The sequence below is a fragment of the Micromesistius poutassou genome (genome assembly GCF_964030765.1).
Source record: "Micromesistius poutassou genome assembly, chromosome: 11".
In the NCBI taxonomy this organism is placed as follows: domain Eukaryota; kingdom Metazoa; phylum Chordata; class Actinopteri; order Gadiformes; family Gadidae; genus Micromesistius; species Micromesistius poutassou.
The window spans coordinates 11,978,740-12,001,239 of record NC_140281.1 but is presented as its reverse complement, the minus strand read 5'-3'; the positions used below and the strand labels follow the sequence as shown (position 1 = coordinate 12,001,239).

At 49.5% G+C, this 22,500-nt stretch overlaps 2 protein-coding genes across 2 annotated transcripts in view; both read left to right on the top strand.

The window, feature by feature from the left end:
• LOC311355416 (partitioning defective 3 homolog) overlaps window positions 1-4,365 on the top strand; it is a gene marked incomplete at its 3' end in the record, with an annotated part of 445,195 nt that extends 440,830 nt beyond the window's left edge. The window contains exons 27-28 of the mRNA XM_084475186.1: window positions 3,721-3,935; window positions 4,299-4,365. Coding sequence (XP_084331312.1) covers window positions 3,721-3,935; window positions 4,299-4,365 — 282 coding nt within the window. The remainder of the gene's footprint in view (window positions 1-3,720; window positions 3,936-4,298) is intronic.
• nrp1a (neuropilin 1a) overlaps window positions 2,477-22,500 on the top strand; it is a 63,869-nt gene continuing 43,845 nt past the window's right edge. Inside the window, 3 exon segments of the mRNA XM_084475071.1 lie at window positions 2,477-3,084; window positions 4,188-4,666; window positions 6,123-6,297. Of these exon segments, the coding sequence (XP_084331197.1) occupies window positions 4,600-4,666; window positions 6,123-6,297 (242 nt within the window). The 5' untranslated portion in view covers window positions 2,477-3,084; window positions 4,188-4,599.

Here is a 22,500-nt window from a genome sequence, read left to right as displayed (position 1 = left end):
GTGTGTGTGTGTCTATGAAAATTCTTTGGTCCAATTATTGTCAACAGCCGCCAAAGGTGTGAATGGCTGCAGCAGCCTCTTTACACTGTGAAACCCGAGCTCCGTCGCTGTGACTCTGATTCAGGGGCACAGGGCCTCCTCGGCTGGTCGGATCCAGTAGCATCCACTTGGTCCATCACTAGATCCATACCGGACTCTGAGACACGGACCACAGCTGTGCAACAAGCTATATCACAACGTGGTCTTGCAGCCACTTTGCAACGCTGCGACTCTGCGAGATGCATCTAAACGTTCCCTCTGGTTGGAGGGTATTTTGCCCGGGTAAGCAGCTATCAAATTTCAGACGGAAAAATGGCGTTCTGAGGCTCGCTCAGTGACTGTCAAAATATTGTGTTGTTACACAGGAAAGCTGACCAAGATGGACATGGTGTCCTATATATCAAAGAGGGTTCTGTTCAGGTTTTTTTGTTGTTCGCATCCACGTCTTGTTGCGGCCTTTCGTCGCATAAATCCTCTGGGTCTAATGGTCCGTATGACAGGCCGTCTGGTTTGGTCTGAGTGTGCCCCACACACACACACACACACACACACACACACACACACAGCCTTATACGTCATTGGAGGACTGGCATTCGCCACCTAGTCATTTGGGGAAAAAATATCAGGCCTGGGCCCTTTATTGTGCAGCTGTGCTTGAAAAGAAACCCACAAAGATAAAGGTATTGGGATGGAAGACCCCCCCCCCCCCCCCCCCCCGGGGCCCCCTTCCCTCCCCACTCCAGGATGGTTGTCCTCCAAATCAGTACAACATCGCTCCTAATTCTGGAGCGCTCCTCCAGCTCTCCCTTTGATAATGTTCACCTGAGCGGTGGACGAGGCGGGAAGAGGCTAATCAAAAGCGCTAGCCCGTCGCTCGCGGGGCTCGTTAGAACGTTCACTTAAAGGCGCAATTATTCGACCTGTATTATATTAAAGATTATCGCGGATACGCGAAAAGGGAGCAAATCCTTTAAATGGCTCTCTCTTTGTTCCTGCACAATCCCCACCTCTCATTAAGATACGGTGGACGGCAGGTCTGCGCCCTTGTGAAATGGCTCCCAGCCATTGTTCCTGTGTTATCCGGCAGACATGCAAGGCTAGTCAGGGTTGCCTTTGATAGAGATGCCTAGTCCCACTGCAACGCCGGATAGCCTGCGTGCACCTTATCAGCAAGACAGAGAATGACTTGAAACGGAATGGTAATAAAAGCCACTCCATCTTCTTTGTTTCTTGTTCTTCTTTTATTTTCCTCATTCCTGCTTTGTGTTTTGCCTCCTGCTTTTCCTCCACTCTCCAAGAACGAAACACTGCATCGCGCTGTACCACTGCCTGACCAGTCGTCCTAGAGGTTTCCCATAATGCACTGCAACAGGCGCCCTTATTCATAGCAGGGTTTCCCGCTATGATAATGTGGAAAAGTTATGATAATGTCATTCCTCTATGAATTACAGTTTGAGAACATTCTGGCAGGTGATTGACACACTGACAGACAGACTGTCTGGCTATGCCTGTAAAACAAAGGTTTATGCCAGAGACATCTGGACGGTGGAGCCTGGAGTCGATACAGGGTCCATCCCGGGGTTACTTATTGGCCCACGCGCCCCCTACAGGACACAGCATGAACAGCAATAGGTCCTTCTGATAAAATGTTATCGCGGTCACAGGCAAGCAAGCAGAAAGAAATATTAGCTTGCGTTACATATTGATATGCGGTCATCGGAGTCAGGAAAGCCATTAACGTCTCCGGCAGGTTAACCCTCCGAGTCCCATTAACTGAGCTCTCTCTGGTCTGTAGTCTCGACTGAGGGTCTCCAAGACATGCCGTCGTTCTCAGAAGAAGCAAGGCGGCCGTTTGATGTATAATTCTATCAAAAGTTGAAACAGATTTAAATGAATGCTCTTAAAGACTTTTCTGTAGATAATTATTCTGGTAATACCCTCGTGTGTAAAAAAAATAATTTGGAGTTGTTTCAAGTGGGTTAAGCTTAAACCAATAAAGTTTAAAAAAAAAAACTTAAAAAAAAACTAATGGAATTAAGTATGAACTCCGTGTATATATATATTAGTAGATGCAAGGTTCATAAAACCAAACGAAGTTTATAAACTGCCCACAGATATATACAAATTAATGAGGAATATCACATTCATTTCAATACTGGGGGGTGCGCTATGAAACGGGGGTCCCATGATGATTTTCCCTTCTGTATCCTGATTCCTAACCGTATTGATTTGTATAACCGTTTTAACGGTTCATTAAAGGCTATAGCTTCCTCGTCTGAGAGAATGAAGGGGAGCAGCACAGAATCTGCATCTCGACAGCAGAGAGAGGCAACCCCTTTCGGAAGGGGCGTGTGGCTGATCGAGTCAGCGCTGCCGGAGCCTCTCAGCCCGCATTTCCATCAGCAGCAGTAGCAGCACAGAGCGGTGACGCGCCGAGCATACAGAGGGGATAAACTTACACATACAACACACATTGACGAGGACTAGTGGGCTGCGGTCTCCGGGCTGTTTCCCTTTTTTGACGAGGACTTCTAGTTGGTGACTATCTCTAGTCTATTGTGTATTTATTTTTCTGCCCGGTCAACCTTTGGAAGTGACTGTTCTTCTCCTCGCGATCCATTCCCCAAGTGTTGATAAGCGGAGATATCGGCGGATACCACGTTGATTAAAAGAACAAGAGAGAGTGAGTGGAGAGATAGAGCCGCGGAGCTGTAACGCGGAGAGAGGAGCGAGTTTCTCGGTGGCATCGGCAGTGCGCCTTTTGTTGGGACTCGGGACCGGATGGTGCAGTTTGTAGCACCGAGGTGAATACGATTCATACACAGAGAAGGACATACCTGTGTGCAGCTATCAGTCGCTCCGGGGGACCGCTTGTGGTTGGACCCACAGAACACGGATATAGGAACGCGCTCTCCCTCCACGCAGGGGAGAGAGAGAGAGAGAGAGAGAGCGAGAGAGAGCTGAGGGTTGCAGAACAGTACAATCCAAAAGGTCTGGGAGTCCTCAACACGCAGGTGATCGCAGTTTCTTGACCCGTGCGTATCGGTAAGAATAAAAAAAAGTGACACAATGTTTAGAATCTAGGTTATGTTTTTTTTGTGCAACCCACTGTGGTGGTTTGGGTTATATTTCGGTAAGCATTACTTATTTTATGTTAAGAATGCGTACTGGGTGAACCGAGTGTTCAATTGTTTCGTTAGATTTTGATATATTAGGAGGTTGGGATTTTTACTGAAATAACACAGGTCACACATTGAAGCGCGTTTGAACGGCAGGATCGCAGTCTTCTGCGGCATCAATATACGGGCAGTCAGGAGAAAGACCACCGCTATCATGGGGGCTTTATTGATTTCACCTAATTTCCAGGCTGACATTTTTATGATCGGCCGTTTTCTTTTTGAAGCTTTAAACAATCGACCGATCTGGCCGGCAGATGATTGGTGAAAGGCAGTCCTATATTTAGTCCATTGTTTATGGAAGAAAATGTGTGTTGGAGCTCCCCTGTTACATCAAATAAGTGCTCAATGCAAACGAGTAGGCACACCGTTTCCCTGGATGGTGGACTATAGCGCAGATATGCGAAACAGGGAAATATAAGTAACAATATAAGTATAAAACAGCGGTTAAAACAAAATAAAACAAGTCTTGCTCTAAAACTGTTGACTTTACTTGCTCGGTTAGGGCTCACAGTCGACCTACATGTTCGTGTGGGTGTATGATGATAAAGGCATAGAGGGGGAGAGAGTGATGGAGGCTCGGAGGGTCTTCGGCGGTGTGCACCCCGGTCAGGCCGCTGCGTTTATAAAGACACGAGAGGGCTCCCCGCATAGGTCGGCCAATCAGCGATCCCTGCCAAGACTCCAGCTACAAGGAGCCAGACAGCCCATCCACCAACGGTGGGCCTATAGAAACAAAGTGGTTGCGATTCGGGAGGGAGGGGGGAGGGGAGGGGTGGGGGGTAAAATCCCTGCCTTTAAAGCCTTGTTAGGGCAATGCCATCCCTCCAGATGTTAATGCTCCGAACTTGCGCCTCGTGTGAAGCATATGAGACGCACAGTGCGCGTCTCTGAGCCTGAACGCTATATAGGCAGCACCCACCACACCGTCGCTCACTTGTCAATGTCTGTCTTTCTCTCTCCACCCGGCAGATCCACGGATTAACTCGTCTTGGACCATCGACTGCCTTTTTGGAGTTGGCGACGGACGGATTGGGGTTGTTTGGTGTCTTTATTTTCTCGAGTTGGGGTCTTCTTCTCCAGGGAGGATATGGCAACACTAAAATCATCGGTCAGAGACACGGGGGTGGGCAGCGAGGGGAAGCAGTAGCTGATGACAGGATGCGAGCAGCGACCTGAGAGTCACTCACAGCAGTTTCCACCCTGGTTCAAGACACTTCTCTTTTCTTTTGCGTGCGGTGATTTTCGCCTCATGACGCTGACTATACCGAGACTGAAGAACACTGCCCGACACCTCTGAGGAGTTTCATTCACGCTTTTTTTGTTGTTGTTGTTGCATGTTTTTTCCCGTATTTTTTATATATTTTTTTGTGACTCAACAAGGATGTATTGTGGATTAGACTTTATCCTTCTATTGGGATTCGTCTTGGCTGTCAGGGCATTCAAAAACGGTAAGACACATTTGTTATTTCAATCATGTCACAGTAGGCCTATGACTCTGGTTGTAGGTGATGTAATGTTTAGGGATATTAGCCTACACAATTGTGTTTGCATGTGTTTTCATCACATTTCAAAATGTTCCGAAATTTCACGTTATGCATGATTGTGCATGATTCAAGTTTTTGTTGGCCTATATTTAACAATAGTTTCGTTTCCTTTTGTGCGTTAAAAAAAAAAATGGAATAAAGTAATGTAAAATAATAATAGGCCTAAATAAAGTACTGTAGCCTGTTCCATATCAAAAAGGCCTAACTCATTGATCACCTAATTGATTGCAAATATTATTTTTCTCAAGCACGCGAAGCAGATTTTTTTTTTTTAATCTTTAACCTAAACCAGGCGCACAAATTAATATAAATATAACGTGGGACAGGTGACCCATTCTTAAACAAAACCGTTTATTGTACGAGGGAAGCAGCACCCAACGAAGTTTCAGGTATAGGCATATATCCAAGGCTCCAGCCACCTGTAACGCCATGTCCCCACCAAACTAACTCCTGCTGGCCCATTGGTCCAGCGTATAAAAGCATTCACGCGCTCCCAAGTCTCCGCAGTCTGCTCATTAAAAACAATTGTTTTCCCGCCCAACGTCTTATCGATTACTTTGTAGAAGCTGTTCTTCGTATTTCGACCACTTAAATTAATCTGCACCTTTAACCTCTTTAGCGAAATAGTTTCGATAGGCTATTCTAAAAAAATGTCGGTTTAATAAGGATTTATTTAATCCGCATTCCGTTATAATGTGTTGGTTTTCTATGCCATACGGTTTCGTTAAGATGGAATAACGAAGTATATTGCTACTGCGGTAGAAAAGTTGAGTCCTCATTTAACAACTGTCGGAGTGAGAACGACGTGTTCATAGGCCTACTATGAACCCTGACTGTTCAATAACTTTAGGGTAGCTTAAGCTGTGTGTGGCGAAATAAACTGCAGGCCGATATGAAAAAATATAGGTAAACAAGTAGGCCTAGACAAAAAAAAAAAGCGAATTGAAATAGGTCAGTTCAAAATTCGTTTGGTGATTGAATTCTTGATATAAATAAAGATTTATGAAAACACGAGATATTCTGAATAGGCGATTTTGATCATGATATTTTTTGGGGGGTTAAATTTCAACTCTACCAATTTCAATTAGCCTATAAACGCTCAAATTCAACTCTTAATCCTGTCCAATAGTATGCCTACGCTTTAGCCTATATCTCAAATTCGATTCCTAATTAAGAAACACAGGCTACATATTTATTTATTTATGTATGCGTCCATGTTTATAAATTTATTGGTCGGGAATTTGCGTCGCGCAATAATTTTACCTTGTGCGTGTACATGCTCATGTGGAGATGGAGTAGCCTCGGTTTATGTTGCAACCATTGTTTCCCTAAAGGACGTTTTTCACTGTCTATACTGCAGATAAATGTGGAGACAACATCAGAATCACAAAGGCAAACTACCTCACCTCGCCTGGCTACCCGGCGTCATACTCTCCCTCACATAGATGTGTGTGGGTGATAACGGCGCCTGGGCCTCACCAGCGGATCCTAATCAACTTCAATCCACATTTTGATCTGGAGGACCGGGAGTGCAAGTGAGTTGACAACCCCCTCCTCGTCGCATTGCCACAATGCTTAGTATGGAACATGAAAGTGCGCCATCTAGTGGCGGTGAAATTATCGTTGCGATGTCATCTGCTCTCGCACTACATACGGCAAAAGGAATGTCTTTACCCGGACCAATGGGGTTTGGATTGTCTTTGCGTTTGTTGTTGTGTAGAATGAAACCACCATGGAGACTATTTATTTTAGCTCCTGTGTGTCCTCAATTGTGGGGGGGCTCCTCTTTGGGGCCGAAACCTATGGTGAAACATTTCACCTCCACGCCAGTCAATTGAGTCAGTCACGTTGCTCTTGTAAGCCGTGAGCAACCGCACCCAACAATAGCAAAGCGTTGAGTCTGTTGTTGTCAGATAGATAGGTTAAGCCGGTGAAACCAAAGCCAGACAGTAATGTGATGAGCCTGTGTCAGTGTGGTGCCCCGAGGTGAGCCATGCCTGGGCAGACTGCCTTGCTCTGATTGCCTGTGTGTGTGTGTGTGTGTGTGTGTGTGTGTGTGTGTCTTTGTGCCTGTATCTCAGACCTGCTCTATCTCAGCTGTTTGTTTACGCTGCAGGGCCGGGAAGAGTACAGTGTTTGGCTCCTGTTACTGTAACCCCCCCCACACACACACACACACACACACACACGTACACACACACACACACACACACACACACACACACACACACACACACACACATGCACCCACACTCACACGCGCACCCACGCAGGCATATGTCTCTGTATACGTTTTCAGGGTCTTTGTATTAATCCTGAAGTTTTCAATAAACCTGTCTGAGATGAATGCTGCGGCCTGTTTGGAGGGTGGATCCTACTGGACACTTTCCCCAGATCCTGTTTCAGCATCAGGGGAACTATTAAGCTGTCCAGGATCAGAAAGAGACACACAGAGGGAGGGATCGAGAGAGAGAGAGAGAGAGAGAGAGAGAGAGAGAGAGAGAGAGAGAGAGAGAGAGAGAGAGAAACAAAGAGTGAGAGAATTTTGAGGAAAAAAAAGTGAAATGGGGAGCGTAACCTAACCTTTCTGTTAATCCAATTTGCCGTAGGCAGAAACACAACTTTTGTGTGTTGAAAATGATCAAATCATCTAATTAAATTTACGGTTAGCCCTACTCTTTTCCCATCAGCAGGCCAACAAATTAGTTCCACCTTTTTCCTCTTTAGTAGCAAACTGATTTGACAAATGGGGTCTGGCACGCTGTCGGCCGTTCCCGTTGGATATATTCACGATGTATGAGTGTTTCTGTTTGTGTAAGCCTGTCACTTTCTCCCAGCCAAACTCCCCCCTACCCCACAGTCTCCCTCCCTCTCTCTCGCCCCTCGCTCAACCTCCCAACCTCTATGCTTCTCTATGTCTCTCGTCCAGCCGCCCTCTCTCTCCGTCTCCTCTACCCTTAAGCAAACGTGGTTGGTTATTATGCTTGGGCCGGTGCCAGTGCCAGCGTGCCTGGTCACCGGGGGGTTCTAAACCGCACCGTCCACCACAGGAAAACACCAATAAGTAATGTGGACGGACACCTATGAGGCCTTGTTGAGTGCCATTCATAATGGCCACGGTGAGCTGGAAAACGAGGGCCGCCTCAAGGCAAACGTTTTTTTATTCCCTTCAAACCCCCGCCACTCGTCTGACTCTTGAAGTACAGATTCATTTTTAATGTTTTAATGGAGTGGGTTTCCCTGCGCTCGGTCCGCGCCCCTTTTTTTTTTCGCACACGACCATGTGCGGGTACGGTTTGGGGTTCCAGGGTTCTGGCGCAGACTGGCACCGTGGAACAGAAGCCGTTTTTCCTCCCTCTTTTACAAAGAAAAAAGGCTGCCATGAATCAGGCGAGTGGCGATGTATGTATGAGGTAGGAGCCTTTTAAAAGCCAGCGAGAGTGAGAGGCGTTTTTATAGAGTCAGTGGGTTAGTTCCGGCAGAGGGAAACCGGATATTTTCCCTTGATGTGTTTATTTCAGACAGTAGCCGGGTGGGAGAGTCGGGGGGGATCCATCGGCAGATTACCAGTTTCTGATCCACCCACCAAAACATCCCTTACATAATGGAAACCCAAGAGCATCAGAATGGCTTCCTTATCTGATGAACTGGCAGAGTGGGCAAAATGTAGGGTAGGAGGAAGAAGGGGGGGTGGGGGGGGTGGGTTTGAGTGGGGGGGGGGACTTCAGTGCATGCTTCAGTGCACCGCCTTGCAATCTAATTAGCGGGCAAATGGAACGCACATGCTCCACATGTGCCCCAACATGGCTGCTATCAGCAAACCAAACAAGAAGCACTCAAAGCAGCACTCCTAAAAAGAAAAAGGGAAAAACATGGATGGACCTGGCACTGGCCAGGGTCCAGCGGAGGCCCGGTCGGTTGCTCGTGTGCGGCCCGGGCGACCCGACAGGTTTGTTTGGGGAAGGTGCAAGGGGCTGTATCCTGAGGAAGGGCTGGCTGGCTGGGTGGGGGGGGGTGGAAACGCTCCACATCAGCAGCACAGATAAGGGCAGCTAAGTGAGTCCTTGCGGTTCCTGAATGCGGAACGTGTTTACCTTTTCACGCTCGGCTGTAGACATTCATGGAGTTTTTTTGTTTGTTTGAGCGGTGGCAGTGGAGCAGCAGGAGGAGGAGGAGGAGGTGGAGATGTAGGGAGGAGGAGATGGGGGAGGAGGGGGCAGGGAGGGCGCACTCTGCCTTACAACCTCTTCTGCTGCCTCTTTCTGCACAGCTAATGAAGTTTGAGACACAAGCGCAGACTGCGTGAAGGCAAATATTTGAAGTCAATTTTAGTTTTTGAAAATCCCTGGCATAAGCAGCTAAACCAAAGTGGAAAAAAACTAAACAAAGCAAATAAACTTTCTGTGTGGGTGTGTGTGTGGGTGAGTGTGTGTGTGTGTGTGTGGGGTTGGATGTGTGTGTTTTCGCTACTTTTACTTTCCTCTCTCTGTTTGCTCGATCTCCCCCCAGTCTGATAAGGGCTGCCAGACGGGACTAGCTGTGGCAGCAATGCCATCTAAATGCAAAGTAAAAAATATATATGTATAAATTGGATCTAACAGGAGGACTCAACAGACCTGTTTGACTAAATTTTTTCATCTCTCAAGTCGGCATTTAGGCTAATCAATCTCGTTTTTGGGAGAACTTGTTTCGAGACATCTGATGAAGCTCGTTTTTTAATCCTGGAAACCACCTCGGTGGAAGTATAATGGGGCCACAGAATCCACTGTCTATACAGTTTGCTGCAGGCAGTTTTCTCCATGTGCCTACCCTGCTGCTGACTCTCCACTGATATGATGTATTCCTGACAACACCATGAATCATTGATGGCTCAGGACTTGCTGACTGCAGAGAACATAAAATAATAGTAACTTCCTTCGCACACCGGAGCTTCTCGGAGCCGACCGTCCAAGGCTGTGTCTTTGTTCTTTTAAGAGCCTCTTTTTTTTCTCTCTCTCTCTCTTTCAAAGAAACAAAAGAGAAGGAGGAAAAAAAAATTGGGAAGAGGAAGAAAGAAGGTGAACTGCATTGCACCATGCAGGGTGCCGCCCCCCCCCCACACTTCTTCCCAGGCCTGCACGTCAGGCCATTTGTCGGACCCCAAGAACATAGAATTCCAGTGTGATGGTCCGTGCAATCCTGAGTAGGCGAGGGTGGGCGTCGGGAGGACAGTTGGGCTGGGTGGTGCTTGACGATGGGGGAGGAGGAGGAGGAGGAGGAGCAGGGAGGGGGGGGGGGGGGGGGGGGGGGGGGATGTAGATATTTGCGGAATGCCTTCTCAAGCGGCCCATTGTGGAGAAAGGCGCAGCGCAACGTTTTGGTCCGCTGCTCGGTTCTCCTAAAACTTTACACCATTTAATCGTCAAATGGCACCCTTCCTCCCAGTCCCAGTCCCACCACTACCTCCACCACCATCACTACCCACCCACCCACCATCTCCTGCTGGGCAGCTCCCCAGAAGAGCAGCCTGACCTGCTGGAAAGGCAAACATTCTCCTCCGTGCCTCTGGACAATAGACATCCTGCCCGCCATGCATTCCTGCCCAGCCTGGGACGCCACAGAGGACTGACCGGGTTTGGGGAGAGAGAGATAGAGAGGGGCCCGGGCCTGAGAATAGCCCTGCCTGGGGTCTCCACTCCCAGCACTCTCTCTTCAACACACAGCTCTTTTGTAGTGTGGGATCCCGCTAAGACCTTAGAGTCAGATGGTCGTCGTGCTTTACAATGAGAGCCACCTGTTGCTGGGAAGTGAGAAGGGTTGAAATAAATTTCTTAAAAAAAAAACACAGAAGGGGGTTAAGGGATAAAAGTTCCACAGCGGCTACTGCTTGGTCACTTTCACTGATTCCCACTAATATATCCCCCTTAGTTGCCTTGAATAACAAGCCACTGATCCACCGCGGGGCAAAGGGAAGAGGGGCCGCCAGCGGAGGGCTGCACAGCTGGGCAGCGACGTGCCACAACGTCCCCCTCTGATATAAGCTCAAAAACACTCTCTATTTCACTGCTTCAATGCTATCCCAATGCCCTTCTGCAGGACAACAGGGAGTCATAGGGAGAATAGTCCTGCGACAGCTATTGTCATGGAGTAACCATAAATACGGCAGGAATGCAACAGGCGATATATTTCTCAGTCTCCATGAATCTTACTGAGAATTCTCGTAAGATGAGGAAATGGACCGTGACCTTTCTGGGTGTAGGGGTGAAAGGAAGAGGCTTTAACCCAACATGGCTCGTTGGAGACAGCAAACACTGTTCCACAATGTCCATGTGCACTTCTTTTCAAAGAGCGTGTCAGAGGAAGACATGCACGCCGGGACAGGATCAAAGGCATGCTGAAAAACGCAGCCGCTGCAAGATTAAGAGTCCACGGGGAGAGAGACGGTTGCTTTTTAAACACAGGGTGTGACAATGGCTCCTGAAATGATGCAACTGTTATTTTTAGCAGCAATCTCCCACGGTGCATAACAATGTAAAATCAAATTATACTTCGAATCACCCTGAAACACTACACCTCTGAGAAAATACAATCGCAAAAGCCCACTTGCCGGCTGCATCCCCGGGAACAATCGACTGAGTTTACCCGTTTGTACTTCGTCACAATGACTGACAGACGCTGCCCACCGATCATGCTCAGACTAAAGCGATGACGAGGGCTCTGTTGTCGCTGGAATCTGTGTCAGTCGGGGGGGCCTCCGCGCGCAGCTTCCCCCCTGATTCACTAGGACAGGTGACCCATTCAACACACTGTAAATAGCGAGGGCCCAGAGGAGTAGACACAGGGGCTGGCGGTATTACACGTCTCCAGAGGCTCGATGGTCACTTATCGTAATGCTCGGCGTGGTAATGAGCCACAGGGGTAAAAATACAACACGGCCCCGACGGGAGCCAGAGATGTATCGAAAAAACCTGTTGACCTTCACACCCTCTCTCTGTCTATCTCACTCGCTCTCACCTGTGCCCTCGCACACTTTTGCCCCGACATCAATGGTTCTCTACAGCTAATGAGCAGGTTATAGGAGTGTGTTGTGTGTGTGTGTCGTGTGTGTGTGTGTGTGTGTGTGTGTGTGTGTGTGTGTGTGTGTGTGTGTGTGTGTGTGTGTGAGTGTGTGTGAGTGTGTGTATCTACAGGGGAGGTCGGGCTTTCATTCCTTTTCATTTTAGTTTTTTTTCTCCTGGTGAAGCCTTCACCTTGGCCGGTGTGCAGAAGGGCAGGCTGATTGAAAAGCTTTCCGTCCGAGGCGGCATCTGCCGTACTCCCCGTCGCTCCGTCGTCGCTTTGATTCATGCGCAACACCGTGCGCACATGCCACACACACACACACACACACACGCACGCACGCATGCACGCATGCACGCACGCACACAGACACACACACACACACAAACACACACATCACCGTCCTCTCGGTAGCTCACAGCAGGAGGCAGCTCCACGTCGCTGTAGAGGAGTTGGAGGAGGAGGAGGAGGGTGGAAAGAAGAAAGAGAAGGAGGAAGGGGAACCATGATGGGAAGGCAAGATAAAGAAATGGAGTCGTAGGGAATGAAAGGATATTTGAGCCCTCCTCCCGCAGCACAAACCGCCATCGTACACGGCTCACATTTTGGATTGCTTTGGATGTTTCGTTTTCATCTTAATGTTGATGTTAGCCACTCATGCTGGGGATTCTGTGTCACTAATCTGCTGCTGGCAGACAGTGAGCAGTGTGTCTCGCTTTCCCTGAGCCAACGCGCAGCCCCAAAACCAATTCAATATTCCCACTCTGGAAGTTTTTTGGTGAAATAGAGTCACAGCCCACACAGTTTAGAGACGTCTGTCACAGACTATATTTTTCTATCCGAAGCAGATGGTAGGCGAGAGGGGAGCAGTATGCAGAGGCTCGTGATTAGAGGACAACATTGGGTGATCTCGGCTCTCTATCTGGAAACATCTATTGACTGTAAGAAAATTCATACTTCACTTTTCCTCCAGCGCAGATGAAAAAGCACCAAAAGTCGGAGCTGTAATTCAATTACGTGTTGCTGTTCCAAAGGACAGTTGGCAGTGAGAACCATCGGTTTCAATCGCTCTCTTTTTTTTCCCTCTTTCTTCTTTGTCAGCCTCATATTACATAATGAGCTGCAGGTTTTCTTTCATGCCTTTGGTCCCGTCCCCCCCTCCCCTCCACCCCAGCTATAAATGCGAAGGATGTGTGACAACAGTAAAGAGTGTCTTAATTTACAGCACATGAATGAGGAACACGTTTTATAGGAAGCTGTGGGTGGCGGCCCAGCCAGCGAGATGCAGTCAGGGATGGATTAGTTCTGAAACGGCCTCCCAAGTGTCTCACTTCACCACGACCCAACACGGAGCAGAACGGCGAGAAGAAAGAGGGGTCTTTTTTAATATTTATAATTGATAAGGGCCCATTGTCCCTCTCCGGGGGGGGGGGTCTTAAATGCAGCGTGTCCAAGCTTGTCAGCCATGTTTTATACCATGGGCTATAGTCCTGAATGGACCTCATGAGTTTGATTGATATGGCCCTGGTCCTCTACGCTGCCAGTTTGTTGTCCTAAAGCCCCCCAACGCCTAGGGCTCCACATGGGGGTCCGGGGGGGGGGGGGGGGGGGGGGGGGGGGGGGGGGGTTAGGCTGGGATTCGGCAGCAATAAGGGCTCTTCATTGAAAGATTCACGCCCCACCCTGCAGGGACTTTGTCTAAAGAGAGGTTTGTTTGTGGTTCCTAAGTGTCTCTCTAGGTGGGAAGAAAAGCTTCGTTAGCCCCTGCCTTCTCACTGTTTGTCCTCCGTGGGCCTTTGGCTCGCTCGCCGGCGCTTCGCCTCTCTCCACGGACGGGGCGGGCCGGCGCGGCAAGCAGACAGTGATTGATGGGGCGGTCCCCGGCTGCTCTGCAGATTAAGTTAGAGCCACTCACTTCACAGACCCTCGCTTTGTTTCTCCCCGCTTGATCTCTCCTCGTGAAATTGGCTCGTTGGTTAGTCCTGCTTTCTTTATGTTCTCATGCCGCCGCTGCCGCCGCCTCGGTCCCTCGCACCGCGTCCCGTTCATTTCATTTTGTTAGAGGGTGGGTTTTGAGAAAGAAAACAGAGTGCCGGGGAGTTTAAGTGGACAACTCCCAACGACCTTTCGCTATTGTTTCCAAGCAGTGGGGCCTCGGAGGGTCCCCCAACATGTAGTCTGATCTATGGCTCTGGTCTCTATGCCAACCTCCATCACGTACCCCCCCTGAAAACAGGATAAGTGATAAACCCCCACCCCCCCCACCCCCCAACACCTATCCCATTCTCCGTGTCCCCATAGGATTCAGCATGCCATTGAAGTGGCAGCTCATATCGTCGGACAGACGGCCTCCCCGTTGCCAAGTGGTACATTGCAATGTCCAGTAAAAGGCAGGGTCACTACTTGCCCTCTAAATCTTGGCAGGAGTCCGGCCCACCGTCAGCACATTGATTGACCCAATGCCCAGATTACAGACCAAATGCACCTCCTGGCACCTGGCTCCTGGTCATCTTGGCTTTCACAGAGCCATATCATCGGACACCTTTAAATAGAAAGCAAAGAAAGGCGTCTTAGGAGGAGGTTTCTAAATGGAGATATTCTAGGATTCTAGGAAGGAAATCGCTTTAATCCAGCAATCAACCAATCATCCAGACACAGCAGCAAACATGCGGTGCGTGCGTACCGTTGTCGAAACTTCCTGTTCTTTACCCCGTCCTCTTCCCTTTCCCCTCGATAATCAAAACAAACTATTATTCGGCGCTTGACGTGATTTAAGGCACATTCAAATGGAATGGAATGGAATTTCCTAAGGCAAAACGCAGAGTCTGTGTGGTGGCCGTCCCCAAATGCCTGTGAACAAACAGAGCCAGTGGAGCTGAACCTCCAGCCAGTTGACCGGGTCACGTCACACCAGGCCCAGACTGCTCTCTGAACCCCCCTGCCGCCTTCACAGGCCTCTGGGAACAGGGGAGAGGGACTGTGGGGGGGGTTGTCAAGGCAGACAGAGACGGATGAGACTTTTTAATTGAATAAGTCCTACTGCAGTTATTATGGCCTGCGCATAGCAACATAAACGACTCTCAGATGGCAACGGCAGTGGGAGGAATGAGAAGAAGCGTAATGAGGAAGAAAAAAATGGAGAGAAATACAAAGACGGAGAGACGCAGAGGACAATTTTGACCCCTCTGGTCCGCGAGGCAGTCCCTTCCCGCCCCGGCACCCCTCCGTGTCCTCATCACTGTCAGTTCACTTCTGCCCTTCTTCTCGTTTCTATTCTCTCATTCCCCTTTATCCCTCGGCCCAGTCCCTCAGCGCTTCATACTGGCTCAAATCCTCTCTCTCTCTCTCTCTCTCTCTCTCTCTCTCTCTCTCTCTCTCTCTCTCTCTCTGTGTGTCTTGCTCTCTCGCTCTTTGGCAGAAGTCCCCAGCTTGACCGAAGTCTGTGTCCTCTACTACCACACCCACCACCACTCTCCCTCTCTCTTCCTCTCCGTTGTGTCTGAAGAGAGAGCTGTGTTCAACAGCCCCCACTGGCTTTACCTCTGGATGACCCCGGCTCCTTACTTCCAATATGCCGCGGCCAGTCATCCTGACCGGGGGTCGCATGTCGCGGGAATAAACAGATGGATGATTAGGCACGTGGTTGGGGAATGCCTGTCTCTTTTGGTCTTCGGTGGTTCTTCGGGAGGGGGCTTGGCGTGCACCATTGTTGATCTTTGTTGATCTGCCATCATCCGTCGCTTATGTCCGTTGCGGTCGCCGTTTTTTTTTTGTTTTTACTCCTGTACTCGATGTCTCCTCGTGTCACGCCGAGGTCAGTCCTGTCATTTCCGTGTATTTCCTCGTTAAAAAAAGGAGGGCAGCGGGTCAGCGGGGCTCCACGTTGTTTTCTGTAATCTCCAGGCACCCCCCCCCCCTCCGCCCCCCCCCCCCCCCCCCCCCCCCCGCCGTATCATACCCCCTCCGTATCCTGGGAAAGAGGAGGGGCGGCAGACATTATCTGTCATCTTAAACACCGGTCTATTCATTCGAGCAGTTAGCCCATTGATTCCGACCAACGGATGTCCAATAATGCCCACATATGTGCGCCGTTCGTCTTCATAACTAGCGAGCGACCGCGGTGTAACCACAGGATGACCCCGACCCCTGGGACCGCTCGTTGCTCCTGATTGGCCGAGGGGATGCCGGGCATCTCGGGATCCTCATTATAAGGTGGGCTCAGACAAGTATGCTATAAGTGTGCGTTTGCGTGCGTGTGTGTGTCTCGTTTGTGCTCATCCTAGGGGTGCCCCAGGGGCGATGGGAAGAGACAAGAGGAGGCTAGCAAGGCTAATAAGAGAGGGTGGAGGGGGGGGGGGGGCGATGCTGGTTTAGCTCAAGATGCTACAGTGCTTTCCCTAGCACGCTATGTTGTACCCATCCTCCCACCCACCCCAAAGCCGTCACCGCCCCTTGGCACTGCACTGTTGTTTTTTACAACCAATCTCTCGTCAGCGCTCCATCTGTGTAGTTGCGCACCTCCGTCATCAGAGATCCGTTTAAATGTCAACGGGGGAGAGTCCCCTTCTGGGGTGGCACCACAAATAGGCTTGTGTTACTTTTCAGTGTTTTTTTTACATTGTTTCTATTTGTTTTCTTTATTCCTTTTTTTCCCCAGCACAAATTAACTTTCATCTTGGGTACTTTACTTTAATGGCTTCTGGTTTCTCTCAGTTATTTTCCCCTATTGGACTTCACAGTCTCTCTTCCCCTCCCCTGGTTAAGTCATTTGCAGGTAATAAGTGTCGTCATTTCGACGACTGGAAAAAAACTGCTAGGAAAAGATTCCGTGAGGTTAAGCTTCAGTACAAATGACTTGTGATGATGACCGGTTATTTTAAGGTACCAGAGTCACTTCCACTGAGCTCTCTCTAGAAATAAACCTTGCAGCCCCTGGTTCTGCAAAGAATCATACATATATAATGTGCATATTCACATCTCTGTGCATCGCCGACTAACGGTCACAGAGCTTTGGTATATGCTAAACTGTCTCGTTTCCTAAAGCTCACTTAGTGGGGTGGGGGGGGAAAGCACCAAATATGTGTTTCCATTTTGCCATGGGCAGTTTTCGAATTAATTGTGGATAGTGATTCTTGTTTTATTCATGATAATGAGGCTGTGGCAAAGTGGCCTGCTCTAAAGCCAAAATTTGCACGTCGTAGGTCTCTATTTCAACTTTGTGCTCTACCGACAAGATAAACAGGTGATTTGTTGTTGAACGCCTCTTGTTTTGATTGTGCTGAAACCGTTCCCATCAGATTGGGACATTTTCAATTTCTTCAAAATGTGAAAGGTAAAATATAATATAATTTAATTAAATGTAGATTTTTTTTTGTCTCACCCAAGATTGTTTGTTGTCTATGAATTTCCAGCTCAACTGTAGCCCTTTTGTTAAAAGACTAGCTCCAGGCTGGAGGATAATTTGCATTAAAACATGCCCAACATGGATGACTAACAAGTCAACCGTTCCATAATCACGTTTCTTGTGACCTAGTTATCACGCTCCCTTTATACGACGTGGACATAAATGGACTAATGGAAATAACCGGAGCGCGCCTACAGGGGACGCGTGAGATATGAACATATCTGTTGTTATGCCACACTCCACAGACCTACGGGAAGAGCCAGCACATCAGCTGAACATACCTGGGGCCCCCGGAGGGCTACAAAGAGCAATAGACCCCACCGCATGTGAGATAGGCTGGGAAACAGTGGGGGCCTGGGCTGTCTCTCTTTTTAATTTCCCCGTGCTGTTTTGTTCCCCTCCGATGACCACCTCTGTATCCCCGATGGTGCCCTGAACCGCCTCAAGCCGAAAGCAAAAAGAATGAAATGTTCACTCGCTTATATATCATAATGCCAAAAACAGGGACTATTGGGTGTGTGTTGTGGAGTGGGCAATAATCGTGTCTAAATAGGCGAATTCATTACTTGGATTGTTGGCGACAGCCGATCTCTCGACAGTGTAATTAGGAGAGCTAATAGATGGGAGCCCGGTAAATCCATCAGTGCTAATGATAATTGCCGCTTTGGAGAGCAAATGTGCCTTCACAAATGTATGGCCGCCGCACCCACAAAATCACAACCAGCAGTGGCATCTAAAAATATGCCAGCGACTTAGCGGGCTGATGTGGTGGTGACACCCAAAAGAGGTTCTCTGAACGTGTGCAGCTGTGCACTCGCGTGTTGAATAGCTATACACCCCGTCCCTCCATCTATCCAGCCATCCACCCTTTTATCCGTTCATCTAACCACCTAGCCACCCAACCATTCCTCCAACTATCTACGCACCCAACCCTCCATCCATATGGCAGTGTCGTGTCGGTGTGCCATTGAGTCCATGACTTCCCTCCCTCCATTATCGCTCTTCCACAGCAAAAAGTTGAAATGCTTTTAGTCAAATACCATCTCAAGCATACTGACCCCAGACCATATTCAATCAGCTCCTCAGCATGGCCATTAAAGGATGCCCTAATCCCCACAGATTTCAGAAGTGGCATTGTGTTAGATTTGCTTTCATGTTCTTTCCATCTCCCTCGTCTATCGGGGAAAAGGTGAGGTGTGGCGCTCTCGGGTTGGAGGGTGCTTCTTGTTCGACAGAGCGAGAGAGAACCTGTTCTTCATACACGGGCTAATGAATGTCACATGCATATGGGGAGAGCGAGGAAACATGCACGCTACAGAGAGAGAGAGAGAGAGCGCGAGAGAGAGTGAACGAGAGAGAGAGGGAGAACATTTTATTTTAGTGAGTTATGTCCCCAGGAGAACTGGAAAAAGCCAGTCAGAGATCAACTCGCCTCACCTCCCCCCCCCCAGCCCCCCCAGGCCCTTGACAAACGTTAATGATGTTATGCCTGGGCCTCAAGTGACAGTTTGTTAGCCATTTCGCTAACACATGAATTCCCAGACCAGGGGTTTTTCTTTTTTCTGACGGGTGTACAACAGGGCCCTTTTCTCTCCTTAAGTCTCGCAAGAGGGTCCCCGAGCACGGTCCCCGGGTCTGTTGTTTAGGCCTCCGCGGCCCCAGTTTGCCCAGCGCAGAGATGTTTTGACGTGTTATCGGTGACATGTTTTCCTAACATGGGGTTTTGGAGAATTTGCAAAAAGCGATCGGGGGTGTGAACACTGAACAAGTGCTCTTGTTCTTCCCGTGGCGGTTCACCCCTTCCCCCGCCCCTCGCACGGCGGCTTATAAATGACCCGATTAAAGTGACGCGGCGTGCTGGTGTCGTAGGCCTTTGCGGCCTGTCATGGCGTTGTTCCATTACCTCTGATTGTATTGCCTTATTTATTCCTCGTCGTTGGTGGAAACACGTCCCGCCACCGTTTACAGAGGTGGGAGCGATTATTTCCACGGGAAAAGCCGCAGGGCGATATAACAGTTATATTGTTAGGAGAATAGTTTGCCGCCTTCCCTTCGGCTTGGGCGGGGAGGGGCTAATGTTCTCGTTTGACACTAGCCGATTGCTTTCTCTCGCCGCCTGGAGAAAGAAGGCAGGCTAATACAGTTGAAGCGGTGAAGCGAAGGTCGTTGAGAATTAGATTCACCCGCCACCCCCCCTCACACACACACACACACACACACACACATACACCACACACTTAATTTCCCTGCTGGATTGGCAGACCATTTTCACTATTAGCACTGCGGTAGGCGTCTTACTCTGTGTGTGTGTGTGTGTGTGTGTGTGTGTGTGTGTGTTTCCATGTGTGTGTGTGTGTGTGTGTGTGTGACAGCGGGTAAATCAGTGTGTTGACAGGAAAAGAGGGCAGACCCCACCACAGACCAAAATCACACAGGACAGATAAGACTCTGCGAGGGCGGGGGTCTTGAATTCAACTGGAACTGTAGTGTCTGAGGGGGACAACAGCAACAGCAGTGGCAACACAACATAACAAATGATCATTGGGACCCCAAGGAAGTGTGGGGGGGGGGGGACTAGATTTAAAATGAGCTCCTGCGGGCCAAGGGGGAGACATATTGCAAGCAATACCTCAACCTCTTCAAACTAGGCCAAGCAAGGGCCCTTGGTTACCTTCCAAAACGGCCCCAGTCTCCCCTGTTCCTCCTCTCGTACGGTTTTGCATGTCCTCTAATCATCAACATGGCGGAGTGGGCGTTAGCCCTCCTCCACCCGGTGCTGAGTGCTCCCCAAACCGTGGAGAGAGAGAGAGAGAGAGAGAGTCCCTGCCAGGTGTGGCAGGGAGGAACGGATCAGCGCTACCGTTAACCGTGTTGGCAACGAGGAAGCGGCTCCACAGCCGGGGGCCCCTGCCAAGAGATTCTCCTAATGTCTTCCAGATGACACGGGGCGGGGGGGCCGGGGGTGGTGACGGGGCCCGCTCCGTGTGCTACCAGAGTCGGGTGTGTTTCGGACCCAATGGCACAGAACCGCCCGAGCTCTTCAGGCACACGCGGCGGTCATCATTTAGACACGGGGCGAGGGCCCCACAGAGAGCCCGGTCCACGGAAGAGGCGAGAGGATTCTTCCATCCTCGTAAGTGTGCTGAAATCAAGGGGCCCAGGGGCCTCTTGTCTCCCGCCGCCATCTGCATCCTCTTCCCCCCTGCCGCTTCGTGTTTTACAGGAGCAATCCGAGGCGGCTGGTGATGTGCCAGGTTAAAAAATGCAATAAACAGCCTTTCTGAGGTGCTACAGCGAGTCACGGTGGGGAGAGAGAAGGCGGCAGAGAGAGAGAGGGAGTCTATTTCTCTCCCAGGGGCGGTGTGGCATCTCGCTAAGGCAAGGGAGAAAATAGGGACTCAGAAATATAAAAAATCACACACATACATACTCAGACAGACCAACACACAGGTTCAAAACATGCGTGCAACATATGCATTATGCACATATAATGCACTAAATGTGGCCAAAACCATGGGAAGCACATGCAGCAAAACAGCAGCCCAAGTCTCGGCTCTTCCTTCTGCCCTCCTGCAGCTCTCTCTCTCTCTCTCTCTCTCTCTCTCTCTCTCTCTCTCTCTCTCTCTCTCTCTCTCTCTCTCTCTCTCTCTCTCTCTCTCTCTGCTCTCTCTCGCTCGCTCTCCATGTGATGCATCTCTGCATCAATTTTTTAGATGCTGGGCTATGCTCAGCGTTGGCAGGTGAAGGAGTGGGGGTGGGGGGGCAGGCGGTGTGGGTGGTGGCGGTGGGGGGTGTTGCAGAAGTGCAGAGGCGCTGAGGTGAATTATAAGACTGAGGCTGATAGAACAGAGCAGGGCCATAAAGGATTGATGTTCTCAGTGCCGAGCATGGAGCCAGCGGAGAGAAGAGCGGGAGAACAGAAGCGAGGATAGAAGAGCTTGAAACAAGAGGCAGGGGAGGGAAGTGAATAGTAATAGAGGGGATGGGGAAGAAGAAGTGAAAAGACATGATGAGGATAAGAGGAAGGAAAAGGCGTGGGCAAACGCATTTAAATGGGAAGTGACACGAAAAGGACAAGACAGAAGTGCAGAGGGGGACTGGGTAAGAAAATGCAGAGACGCACATCGAAAGTACAGACCAAACAAACGTCGTTCAGTCCCAACCCTTAGCGTTCCGGTCTTCAAACCAAACATTGGCGAGACTTTGAGAGACACGGGGGGCCCCAGCGGAGGCATTAGCGTATGACTTGGAGCGCAGTCGTCTGCTCAAATTATATACCTGCTGTTACTGGAGCCGGTCATTAAAAAGCCCAGCCCCGTAAATCTACCGAGCTCCAATCTCTGTCACCACAGGAGTTTGCTGTGACAACCCAATGACATCGACTCATTCTCCAGAAGGGGGAGGTTCTAGTCAACCACAGGACAAGAGGCCGTGAAGTATCGTGAAATGTGTAGCGGCAGGCGAGTCTTAAGGGTGCAGCTAGGCTCTAAAGATGGAAGGCGGGAGGGGGCAATAATAATAATTGTAAACAGCATGCAGGCGTTGGCCGGGTTAACACTCAGACACAAACGGACACCAGGGTTTTATTTTTACTGAGGTGAACCCAATAATGTACAGCACTGGAAACAGAGCACCGGTTGTGTGATGAGAGTGGTGGCCTGTTGCCACAGCTGGCGGGGGGGGAGGGGGGTGGGGGTGGACAGAGGTGGGAGAAGGTCAGTCACAAGTTGGCGATCCTTTAGAGCAGCGAAAGGGAGAAAAGAATCAGGACAACTGCAGGGAGTGGATTGGATTGGCACACAAGCGATGCAGTGTCACATGGAGAATAGCCGTGCATTGTAAATATGTTTTTTTTATGTGTGGGAAAGTTTGGTCCAAGGCTCTGCTGATAACAGGGCTGCACATACTGTACATATTCCAGCACGGTGACCATGTGATGCGCTTTACAGTTTGAATAGCTCACATCTCACACACACACACACACACACACACCACATACACACACACACACACACACACACACACACACACATAAACACATACTTACACACACACACACACACACACACACACACGCACAGTGTGTGTCACAGGTGATGTCGAGGGAGGCATGTGGTGCATGGTGGTGACAGCTTCGAATCACCTCTGATAGGATAGAGAAATGAAGTCATTACCAGCACCATCAGCACCACCACACCACCAGGGAACTGTTGGAGGGGACGGCCACTACTCTTATGCCCGTTCCTGTCTACCGCACTCCACTGCACCAGAGAACCTTCTACCACACCACTTTAGT